We start from the raw sequence: 12,254 nt of genomic DNA on the forward strand, positions 1-12,254 counted from the left end.
TCTGGTCCATGTCGAAACCATTTAAACTGCTGCTCCCATCGACCTGCGCCGGGACCACAGCCCTCCAGATTTTTACTATCTATTAACCTACCCAAACTTCTCTTAAGCTTTGAAATCGAGCTTGCATGGACCTTTTGCACTGGCAGCTCATTCCACACTCTCACGACCCTCTGAGTGAAGAAGTTTCCCCTCGTGTTCCCCTTAAACCTTTCACCCTTCACCCATGACCTCTGGTCGTAGTCCCATCCCACCTCAGTGGAAAAAGCCTGCTTGCATTTACCTGATTTATACCCCTCATAATTTTGTTTACCTCTATCAAATCTCCTCTCAATCTTCTATGTTCTAAGGAATACAGTCCTAACCTATTCAATCTTTCCTTATAACTCAGGTCCTCCAGACCTGGCAACATCCTTGTAAATTTTCTCTGCACTCTTTCAACTTTGTTGACATTTTTCCTGTAGGTAAGTGAGCAGAACTGCACAAAATACTCCAAATTAGGCCTCACCAACGTCTTATACAACTTCAACATAACATCCCATCCCCTATACTCAATACATTGATTTATGAAGGCCAATGTGCCAAAAGCTTTCTTTACAACCCTATCTACCTGTGACACCACTTTCAACGAATTATGGACCTGTATTCCCAGATCCCCTTGTTCTAGTGCACTCCTCGGTGTCCTCCCGTTCACTGTGTAAGACCCACCCTGGCTGGTCCTACTGAAGTGCAAAACCTCACACTTGGCTACATTATATTCTATCTGCCATTTTTCCAGCCCATTTTTCCAAATTCAAGAATAGCTGCTTCTCCTATGTCATCAGATTTCAGAATAGACCATGAACCCATGAACGCAACTAAACTTTTTACTCTCCTTTTGCACTAATTTATTTTGTTTCTATTTCTTGTTGTAACACAGTAACATTTTTATGTATTGCACCGAACAACAAATTTCACGACATACAACAGTGGAAATGAACTTGATCCTGTTTCTGATGCTGGTCACCTCTCATTCCCCTGAACATCACTGAGTGCTGGACCTGATCATGCTCCTTTTAGAGATCAGCCCCTTCATCCCAGGAGACTCTACATGGCCTCCAATGCAAGTACATCCATCCTTAAATATGGAGAACACAACTATACACAGTATTCCAGCTATGGTTTCACCAATATACTCCAACATTGCATCAAAACCTTCCTATTCCATATGCCATACCAGTTGAAATAAAGGCTAACATTCCATCTGCCTTCCAGATTACTTGCTGTATCTGCATGTTAACTTTGTGTTTCATGTACCAGTATCTCTGAGAGTCCAGAGTGAATAACCTCATATACTCCATCTGACAACTTCTTGCCCCTTCACTTAATCTACCTATATACCTCTGTAGACACTTTTTAATCAATCATACAGTTTGTCAGCCCACCTACCAATGCATTGCCAGCCAGACTGAGTCTGTTTTTAGTTAATTAGCCTTTTGCTCTGTCCACGCCAAGAGCTGGTGGGCCTGCGGCCTCTGCTCGGTTAGTGAAAGATATCTTGAGTGTCAAGACTCTCATGGAGTTCATTCTCTGGTCTAGAACCTCATTTCGCAGTGACATTCAAAGCCTTGAAATACCAAAAGAATGTAACAAAGAAGAACTTAGCAAACCTCTGAGGAAAAGCCAAATAACACAAATGAAATCAGAACCTTTCCCATTTTTGTTTTTGCAACTGTCTTTCAGTAGCACAAGTCCAGCGATGTCTTATGAATTAGTCTTAGCCGGGTTTTTTAGATGGCTCTGCACCAGGACATCATGAATTTTGGCATGGCACAAATACTTTGCTTGTTGTTCCCTAGTTCCACGAGGCTTGTATAGACTTGAAGCATAGCTGCAACAAGGCACAGAAGGCCACCAGTTAGTAATTGGCAGTCTGGAAAATGTGTCTGTGGGCTAGATTTCTTAATCTCTGCTGTGGTAACCTGGCAAAATCCCTGTCTGAAAACACAGAATGAGCTGTGCATAGATCAAAGAGTTTCTCAGTGAATCTGGAGACAGATTAGGTAACTTCTTATCCTGTACTTGTCTAAAATGTGTCACTTAAGACACTCTTTATTTGAATGTTTGAGTATAAAACAGTGATAATTCTGAAAGCATGCTCCACACCTCCTAGGCCTACTGCATCCAAACCCATTATTTGATGAGTTGTCATCTGATTAAAATTAATTTTGCTGAAAACTTTCTTCCCCTGACAGGGTTGGTTTGCAGGGCGGAACTTGGCTGTCTCCCAGGTCAAAACAAAGTATCTGCTCTGGGTCGATGATGACTTCATCTTCGCTTCAGACACCAAGCTGGAAAAGATGGTGGAGATCCTGGAGAAAACCACTTTGGACATGGTAAGCTCTCTGCCTCGAGTTAAACAGAACATAGAACAGTAAAGCACAGGAACAGGCCCTTCAGCCCACAAGTCAGAATCAGAATCAAAATCAGAATCGGAATCAGAATCAGGATCAGGTTTAATTTCACTGGCATATGTCGTGAAATTTTTTGTTTTGCGGCAGCAGTACATTGCAGTACATAATAATTAAAACAAACTATAAATTACAATAAGAAATATGTTTGAAATTTAAATTAAATAAATAGTGCAAAAAGAGAGAAAAAATATTGAGGTAGTGTTCATGAACCCATTGTCCATTCAGAATTCTGATGGCAGAGTTCCTGAAATGTTGAGTGTGTGTCTTCAGGCTCTTGTACCTCCTCCTTGATGGTAGCAATGAGAGGAGGGGACGTCCTGGGAGATGGGGGCCCTTAATGATGCATGCCGTATTTTTGAGGCATCACCTTTTGAGTACTTCCTCAGTGCTGGGGAGGCTAGTGCCCCTGAAACTAGCTGAGTTCACAACTTTCTGCAGCTTTTTCTGATCCTGTGCACTGGCCCCTCCGTACCAGATGATGAAGCAACCAGTTAGAATGATCTCCATGATATATCTGTAGAAACTCCAAGAATCTTTGGTGTCATACCAAGCCTCCCCAAAACTCTTAATGACTCTTAATATCATGCCATTTTTCTAATTGCATTAATATATTGGACCCAGGGTAGATCTTCAGAGATGTTGACATCCAGGAACTTGAAACTATTCACCCTTTCCACTGCTGATCCCTCGATGATGTTAACAAGTTTAACTGTGAATTTAACAAGTTTCAAGTCACATACAAGTGATAATTAACCTGATTCTGAATCTGAATTCTGATTCTGAGAATGAAATAATTATTACTCTGAATCCAATGCAGCACAAAATAAACAGAAAAGATAAAGAACACAATAATAAAACTTTTTTTAAAAATCACACAATAAAGCATAAATACATAAATTGATTGTATGTCCATAAAGTGACATTAGGCACAAAAGTGTCTGTACATAAAGTGACTGATGGGAAATAATAAAGTAGTTGTGGATGGGGATGTGGAGGGGTGGGTTAGTGGGTAGAGGTGTTGCTGTTTGGGGAAAGTAACTGTTTTCGAGTCTGGTGGTCCTGGTGTGGATGCGATGTAGCCTCCTCCCTGTTGGGAGCGGGACAAACAGTCCATGACCATGGTAAGTACGATCCTTCATGATGTTACTGGCCCTTTCCCAGCCCCTTTCTGTATATACTGTATGTCCTTGATAGTGGGTGGGCTGGTGCCAGCGATGTGTTGGGCAATTTAGACTACCCGGTGTTGAGCCTTCCGGTCAGCCACAGTGTAGTTTCCGTACCGTGCAGTGATGCAGCATGTTAGGATGCTCTCTACTGTGCATCTGTAGAATGATGTGATTATGGATGTGCACAGTCCAGCTCTCTTCAGCCTCCTCAGAAAGTAGAAGCATTGGTGAGCTGTGAAGGATGTGCTGGAAATCTGCTGGAAATTCCAATATTCCAACTGGCTCACTAATGTCATTTAGGGGAGGAAACGTAAGGCAGAAACGGGCTGCAAATCAGAAGCAGAAGACAGAAAATAGCAGAAACACTCAGCAGGTCAGGCAGCATCTGTGAGCAAAGAAAGAGAGTTAATGTTTTCATTTATTACAAAGCTCATCTACCTAAAGCGATCACTTCATCTCTCTTCATGGATATTGCATGTAGTGCTGAATATTTCCAGCATTTCCTGTTTTCATAACCAATTCTCTTTGCCTGGCATTCACGGTCACCTCCTTCCACTCCCATAGGCCGTTGGAAACAGAAAATGCTGAAAGCACTCAGCAGGACAGGCAGCAGCTATGGAAGGAGAAAGCCTTCACCTGAACTGAGAAAGAGTGAAAAACAACTTGGTCTAGGTACAGTGGCAGAGGAGGTGGAGGAGGGTAAAGGATTGAGTGATATTATGTGGCTTTCAAGGGGCTGTGAAGCTCCTCTGTGTAATGTGCAGAGAACACAGTAAAGTGGTAATGTGTTGTGGTCTGGTCTGCTGGTACTTGGCCAGCAGGCCAAGATACAGAAATGAAAGAAATAGAGAAGGGTGCCGGTCAGGAATGGCCAGTCTTGATATAAACAGAGAGAGGGAGGAATCTAAAGTTGTTATCAGTAATTGGTTTCTAATTGACACATGTAGTGAGATACAGTTTTTGTTTGTGTGCCATCCAGACAGATGATTCCATACATCAGTACATCGAGTTAGTACAAAAGGTAACAATGCAGAATATAGCCTTAGAATTACAGAGTGAATCCAGAGCAGGCAACTAAAGTGCAAGGACAATGATAAGGTAGGTTGAAAGATCAATAGTTCATTTTTTAGGTCATGAGAGGACTTCACGAGAGGGTCTGATAGCAGTGTCCATGAAGTTGGAGGTAGGTGCTTTCGAGTTTTTGCATCTTCTTCCTCTTGGGAGAGGGGAGAAGGGAGGACGACCAGGGTGGAAGGGTCCTTGATTATGTTTACATACAACATAGAACATAACGGCACAGTACAGGCCCTTCAGCCCACAATGTTGTGCTGACCTTTTCACCTACCCTCAGAGCAATCTAACCCTTCCCTCCTACATAACTCTACATTTTTATCATCCATCTGCCTACGAACTTCTTAAATATCCCTAATATATCAGCCTCTACCACCACTCCTTGCAGGGCGTTCCACGCACCCACCACTCTCTGCGTAAGGAATTTACCTCTGACATCCCCCCTATACTTTCCTCCAATCACCTTAAAATGATGCCCCCTCATATTAGCCATTTCCACCCTGGGATAAACACTCTGGCTATCCAGTCGATCTATGCCTATTATCATCTTGTACATCTCATCTTACCATCTTGTATATGTATTGAGTTCTTCAGGCCTGAGTAGGGTGCCGGGGAGTGCTGGTCTCTGAAGCTTTTAGAGCAGCTGAACTGGTTAATTGTTGTTTAATTAAAGATATTAATCATTCAGTGTTCCTTACGTTTTTCTCAAGCAACTTGCTCTTTGTAATGCGGTCTCCTGGTGCTTTCTGTTTAAGCTTGTTAAGTTTATTTTGATAGGCTCAGGGTTTCTGTGTTGGTTGTCTTATTTAAGCAGATGCCTGATTAGCGCTGATTGCAAGGTCCTGGTTTTGAGAATGTTACATCTCGCAGTGTCGCTTGGCTGAGCCACCAATGTTCTTTAGGAATTATTATGAATGACCACTGGTTGCCATCTCTACATCAGGGTCTACACAGATCACCAGCAGATGGTAAGAGTGGGCTCCCTCACCTCCACCCCTCTGACTCTCAATACAGGAGCCCCTCAGGGCTGTGTACTGAGTCCCTTTCTTTACTCCCTGTATACTCATGACTGTATTGCCACCCACAGCTCCAATCTGCTAATTAAATTTGCTGATGACACTACATTGATTGGCCCAATCTCAAACAATAACGAGGTGGCCTACAGGAAAGAAGTCATCTCTCTGACACAGTGGTGTCAAGAAAACAATCTCTCCCTCAATGTCTGAAAAACAAAGGAGCTGGTTATGGATTAAAGGAGGAATGCAGGCAGGCCAACCCCTATTGACATCAATGGATCTGGGGTTGAGAGAGTGAACAGCTTTAAGTTCCTCAGCATCCACATCACCGAGGATCTCACATGGTCTGTACACACCGGCTGTGTGGTGAAAAAGGCACAACAGCACCTCTTTCACCTCAGACGGTTGAGGATGTTTGGTAGGGGCTCCCAAATCCTAGGAACTTTCTACAGGGGCACAATTGACAGCATCCTGATCTGCTGTATCACTGCCTGGTACGGGAACTCTACTTCCCTCAATCGCAGGACTCTGCAGAGAGTGGTGCAGACAGCCCAGCGCATCTGTAGATGTGAACTTCCCACTATCCAGGACACTTGTAAAGACAGGTGTGAAAAAAAGGGCCTGAAGGATCATCGGGGACCCAAGTCATCCCAACCACAAACTATTCCAGCTGCTACCATCTGGGAAACGGTACCGCAGCATAAAAGCCAGGACCAACAGGCTCCAGGACAGCTTGACTGATTAACTCACGCTGATTTAAGTGTACTCTATATTACATTGACTGTTCAATTTATTATTAATTATTATAAATTACTGTGCTTGCACGTTGCACATTTAGCCGGAGACATAACATAAAGATTTTAACTCATCATGTTTGTGAAGGATGTAAGAAATAAAGTCATTCAATTCAATTCAAGAGGTGTAGACGGAGTCAATGGAGGGGAGGCTGGGCTGTGTTCACAACTCTGCAATTTCTTGTGGTCTTAGGGAGAGCAGTTGCCCTACCAAGCCGTGATGGATCTGGATAGGGTACCTCCAATGATGCTTCCTCTACAACACCATCTTCTTTTATCTTCATTCTTGCATCAGCACACCTCTCTTTTAGCTCTTCTGAAGCTTTTTCAGTTGACTTCATATTTTCCATTTACCATGAACGAGGGCTTGATTGGAATCTGTGTGAAGAGATAATAAAGGCAATTGGTAAAGTACTGCTCATTTCAGCAGACACCAGCTGGGACCATAATGTCTCCACTGGCTATTCAGGAAAGGGACTTATTGAGTTACACAATTTTTTTAGGACATAGTTTGTGTAGAAATTTTCCTGGAATTGAGTAGGTTGAATGAATCATCAAATTGCAACACCAAGGTGGATGTGAACTTTAATCCCCGTGTTCAAAATTTGACAGCATATGACATCGTAAGTGTGGGAAAAATTCTAAATATCAGCTAAAAGTTTCCAGATGTTCAGATTTCAAGATTTCACAGACCTGATACAGAGTTTCAACTGGAAGCATCGACATTTTCTTTCCTCCCGCATAGATACTGTTTGATCCATTGAGTTCCTCTCGCAGGATGTTTGTTGCTTCAGGACGGTGCCCTACTCCCAATTCCAATGCTACATCCATCTGAAAACTCTGTGTTCCTCCAGTTCTGGCCCCTATCCATAACATTGGGCTGTGCTTTCAGCTGGCAAGTTGCTGAGACTCTCTGGTCTCCTTTACAATGTTTCTTGAAAGCTACCCCTTTGGCCAAGCTTTGTCAGAATACTTCCTTATGCAGCCCAGTGTCAACAGTTGCCTGATAGTGTCAGGGTGAAGTGCCTAGGGATCTTTTATTAATGAAAGACACTGTGTAAATCCTGTTTTATTGTTGTTGTACCCACTCTATTCTCACGCCGACGTGGTTGGCTCTGAAGTGGCCCAGAAGGGCATTAGGACCCATACAACTTGGCACCGGCGTCATCGCAGAGCAATGTGTGGTTAAGTGCCTTGCTCAAGGACACAACATGCTGCCTCGGCCAAGGCTCGAACCAGTGACCTTCAGATCACTAGACCGACGCCTTATCCACTTGGCCACGTGCCATAGTACAGTGCATTAAACAACATTCAGCAGTTTAAGAAAACTCAGGGTAACTCCGAATGGACAAGGAATGTCAACATGTCTCCAATGCTCACTTAAGAACATAAGAACCATAGAAAGCACTCTGTATGGATGAATCATAGTTTGGTTTGGCACCTACTCTGTATGTGGCTGTAAAATACTGCAAAGAGTTGTGGACGTAGCTTGGAATGTCATGGAAAGTGTCCCCTCTATGGACTCCGTCAACAATCCCCTCTGCTTCAGTAAAGCAGCCAACATAATCAAAGATCTCACCCATTCTCTCTTCTCCCCCCTTCCATCAGGCAGAAGATACAAAAGTCTGAATGCATTTACCACCAGGCTTAAGTATAGCTTCTACCCCATTATTGAATGGCTTCCTGGTATGATAAAATGGACTCTAGACCTCACAATCCACCTTGTTATGATCCTACACCTTATTGTTTACTTGTGCTGCACTTTCCCTGTAGCTGTTACACTTTATTCTGCATTCTATTATTGATTTAGCTTGTTCTACCTCGATACACTGTGTGGTGATTTGATCTTTATAAACAGTATGCAAGGCAAGCTTGTCACTGTGCCTCAGTACAGTAGCTGTGACAATAATAAACCAATTCCAATTCCATTTCCTAAGACCATAAGAAACAGGAGCAGGAGTGGGCTATCTGGCCTGTCAAGCTTGCTCTGATATTCAATAAGATCATGACTGATCTGGCCATGGACTCAGCTCCATCTACCCGCTTTTTCTCCATAACCCTTTCTTCTCCTACTAACCAAAGATCTACATAACTATGTCTTAAACTGAATCCTAGGGAACAAAATCCCAGGCAACTCAATCACTCTTCTTAGGCTAACCCACTCATCTCCAGAATCAACCTGGTGAACCTTCTCCACACTGCCTCCAAAGCCAGTATGTCTTTCCCCAAGTAAGAAGACCAGAACTGCACAGAGTACTCCAGATGCGGCCTCACCTGTACCCTGTGCAGTTGCAGCATAACCTCCCTGCTCTTAAATTTGATTCCTCTCACAATGCCTTCCTGATAACCTGTTATACCTGCAAATCAACAAAGGCACTCCCAAATGCCTCTGCAAATTTTTATCATTTAAATAATCATTTGATCTTCTACACTTCCCTCCAAAGAGGATGACTTTGCATTAACCAACATTGTACCCCATCAATGAGAATAAATATTGAACAGGTCAATTTAACCCTTTTATTACTACACCCTTCCAACAATGTTGGCAGCTCAGGATCCTGAAGTCCAACCTCCTCAAGAGGGGCCACAGTTGGAGACAGATTGCCAGATGATTGTCCTCACTTCACATAACAGCTACTGGCAAATGATAGGTTGACCAGCTTGACTCCAATGAAGCAGGTAGAGTCGCTGCTTCACAGTTCCAGAGAGCTGGGTTAATTCCTGAGTTTGCCCATTCTCCCCGTGACTGAGCGGGCATCCCTTGGGTGTTCTGGTTTTTTCCCATATGCCAAAGGCGTGCAAATATTGTTGAAATATTCAGCAACATTTCAACATAAACTAAGCGTGGAGCAGGGTGGCAAACAGGGAGACTGCTTGAAGATCCAGAAAGGATACTACCACAAAGTGGAAGGATTCCCCAACTGTGTTGTTACGGATGCCGTAATTAATTGGCTGCTGTAAATTGTACCTTGTGTAAAACACGCAATTGCTGCACAGTGCCAGTAGTCACTGGTCGGGGTTCAATTCCCGCTGCTGGCTGTAGCAGTGGGAGTTTGTAAGTTTTCTCCGTGACCAAGTGGGTTTCCTCTGGATGATCCCATTTCTTCCCACATTGCAAACACATATGGGTTCGAGTCAGTAAGTTGTAGGTATGCTATGTTGGTGCAGAAGCATGACAACACATGCTGCCTGGCCCCAGCACAATTCTTCCTGCTATGATTTGATGCAAAGGACTCATTTCGCTATACGTATGTCCTGATGTACATGTAACAAATAAAGCTAATCTTTGAATCAATGGAGAAACTCAGACTGATATTAGTATGGGTTTATTTTTGTCACATGTGCCATCATACGGTGGAAAGCTTGTCTTGCATACTGACCATACAGATCAGATCATTGCACAGTGTGTCGAGGTAGATCAATAACAGATAATACTATACCTGTCTCAACCACTTCCTCTTGCAGTTTGTTCCATAATATTCTCCTTCAATAAGGAAATATAAAGTATAAAAATGTGCTGATAACAAATAGCCACAAAAAGAAATCTTCTCCTTTCTTTCTTGTTATAGGTGGGAGGCTCAGTGAGAGAGGTAACCAAATATTCAGCAACATTTCAACATAAACTAAGCGTGGAGCAGGGTGGCAAAGAGGGAGACTGCTTGAAGATCCAGAAAGGATACTACCACAAAGTGGAAGGATTCCCCAACTGTGTGGTTACGGACGCCATAATTAATTTTTTCATGGCACGGACAGAAAAGATGCAACTGGTGGGGTTTGACCCTCACATTACAAGACAAGGACATTTAGGTGAGTCAATGTCAGGGTGTGTCTTGGGACAGGGTGGGGAAAGTAAAAGGTGGACATTTAGAAGATAGTGTAAGACAAAGCCCAGAAAAAACTTGGGAAAGACCATTTTGGGCCACTCGAGATCAATGTGTTATTCCTGATCAGAAAGACACATACTGCTTCTAAAGCCTAAACTTTATATGAGACCCAGAACCTGCTCAGTCACTGAGCCAGCATTGTGTGTGTGTGTGTGTGTGTGTGTGTGTTGGTGTGTCTGTGTGTCTCTGCTTGTGTGTGCGTGTGTGTGTATTGGTGTGTCTGTGTGTCTCTGCTTGTGTGTGTGTGTGTGTGTGTGTGTGTTGGTGTGTCTGTGTGTCTCTGCTTGTGTGTGTGTGTTGGTGTGTCTGTGTCTCTGCTTGTGTGTGTGTGTGTGTTGGTGTGTCTGTGTGTCTCTGCTTGTGTGTGTGTGTGTGTATTGGTGTGTCTGTGTCTCTGCGTGTGTGTGTGTGTGTGTTGGTGTGTCTGTGTGTCTCTGCGTGTGTGTGTGTGTTGGTGTGTCTGTGTCTCTGCTTGTGTGTGTGTGTGTGTGTGTTGGTGTGTCTGTGTGTCTGCTTGTGTGTGGGTGTGTGTGTGTATTGGTGTGTCTGTGTGTCTCTGCTTGTGTGTGTGTGTGTGTGTATTGGTGTGTCTGTGTGTCTCTGCGTGTGTGTGTGTGTATTGGTGTGTCTGTGTGTCTCTGCTTGTGTGTGTGTGTGTGTATTGGTGTGTCTGTGTGTCTCTGCGTGTGTGTGTGTGTATTGGTGTGTCTGTGTGTCTCTGCTTGTGTGTGTGTGTGTGTGTGTATTGGTGTGTCTGTGTGTCTGCTTGTGTGTGGGTGTGTGTGTATTGGTACGTATTGGTGTGTGTGTGTGTATTGGTGTGTGTGTGTCTCTGCTTGTGTGTGGGTGTGCCTCGGTGTATGTCGATCTGTATTGCTGTGTGTGTTGTACATTTACGTGTGCTATTGAGTGTGCTGCTGCATGTATACATGGGCGTCCACACTCATACGTGTTTGTTTCTGTGTGGGTCTGTGGGTGTGTCCATGTGCTTGTGTTTCTGTGTGTGTGTGTGCACATGCGTGTGTGTAAGAGCACTGGTACTTTTGCTGGTGTGGGGTTCTCATTGACACATCTTGTGCGACCAACCTACCTCTTGACCTCCTAACCTACCTTGTCGTGACCTTATTGTCTACCTTGCACTGCACCTTCTCTGCAACTCTAATACTGCATTCAGCATTCTGTTATTGGTTTTCCTCGATGTTCTGATGTATGGAAGGATCTATCCAGAATGCATGTAAACAAAAGCTATTCATTGTACTTGGGTACACGTGACAATAATAAACCAACATCAATTCTTGGATCATTGTCTCTGCCCCCTAGCCCCCGCCCACCACCCAGTCGATTGGCACACAAGGTCTCTATACCAGCATAGATTTTGTTCACCAGGACTTCTGTCACTGAAGACCATAGAAACAGAATTAGGCCATTTAAACCTATTGAGTCTGCTCGGCCATTCAATTATAACTGATTTATTTTCCCTCTCAATATTGTTTGTGAGTAATTTTGTGGTTTTTTGACAGGGTTGATGCTAAATAAAACTGTGTTCGGGGCACCTAGGCTGACTGCAGCCCAATTGTGGGACAATTTCCTCTGTGGGACCTTACCATGCTCTAAATTATTGGTATTGGCTTTGGGGCAAATAGAACTTCGGAATGGCCAGCGATTATGGGAATGACTTAAATTTACATGCAGAAGGCAGCAAAGGACAAGCCATGTGCCTGGTCAGAGCCATCTTCATCCTAAGCATGGAAGACCAAAGATGATGAGGAGGGCCTTAGGTAGAGCAGCATCCTAGTTACAGGCAGAAAAGGGATGATCAATGATTTGAATTTGGGTTTTCCAGTGGAAAATAACTTAAATTCTTTACCTGCCC

At 43.6% G+C, this 12,254-nt stretch overlaps 1 protein-coding gene across 3 annotated transcripts in view; it reads left to right on the top strand.

Moving 5' to 3' along the window:
• The window catches only part of LOC140741214 (beta-1,4 N-acetylgalactosaminyltransferase 1-like), a 63,621-nt gene that overhangs the window by 44,703 nt on the left and 6,664 nt on the right, over positions 1-12,254 (top strand). For all 3 annotated transcript variants that reach the window (XM_073071151.1, XM_073071153.1, XM_073071152.1), the window contains exons 10-11: positions 2,232-2,372; positions 10,067-10,304. In XM_073071151.1, the coding sequence (XP_072927252.1) occupies positions 2,232-2,372; positions 10,067-10,304 (379 nt within the window). The remainder of the gene's footprint in view (positions 1-2,231; positions 2,373-10,066; positions 10,305-12,254) is intronic.

Source organism: Hemitrygon akajei, chromosome 18 (genome assembly GCF_048418815.1).
Source record: "Hemitrygon akajei chromosome 18, sHemAka1.3, whole genome shotgun sequence".
Lineage (NCBI taxonomy): Eukaryota > Metazoa > Chordata > Chondrichthyes > Myliobatiformes > Dasyatidae > Hemitrygon > Hemitrygon akajei.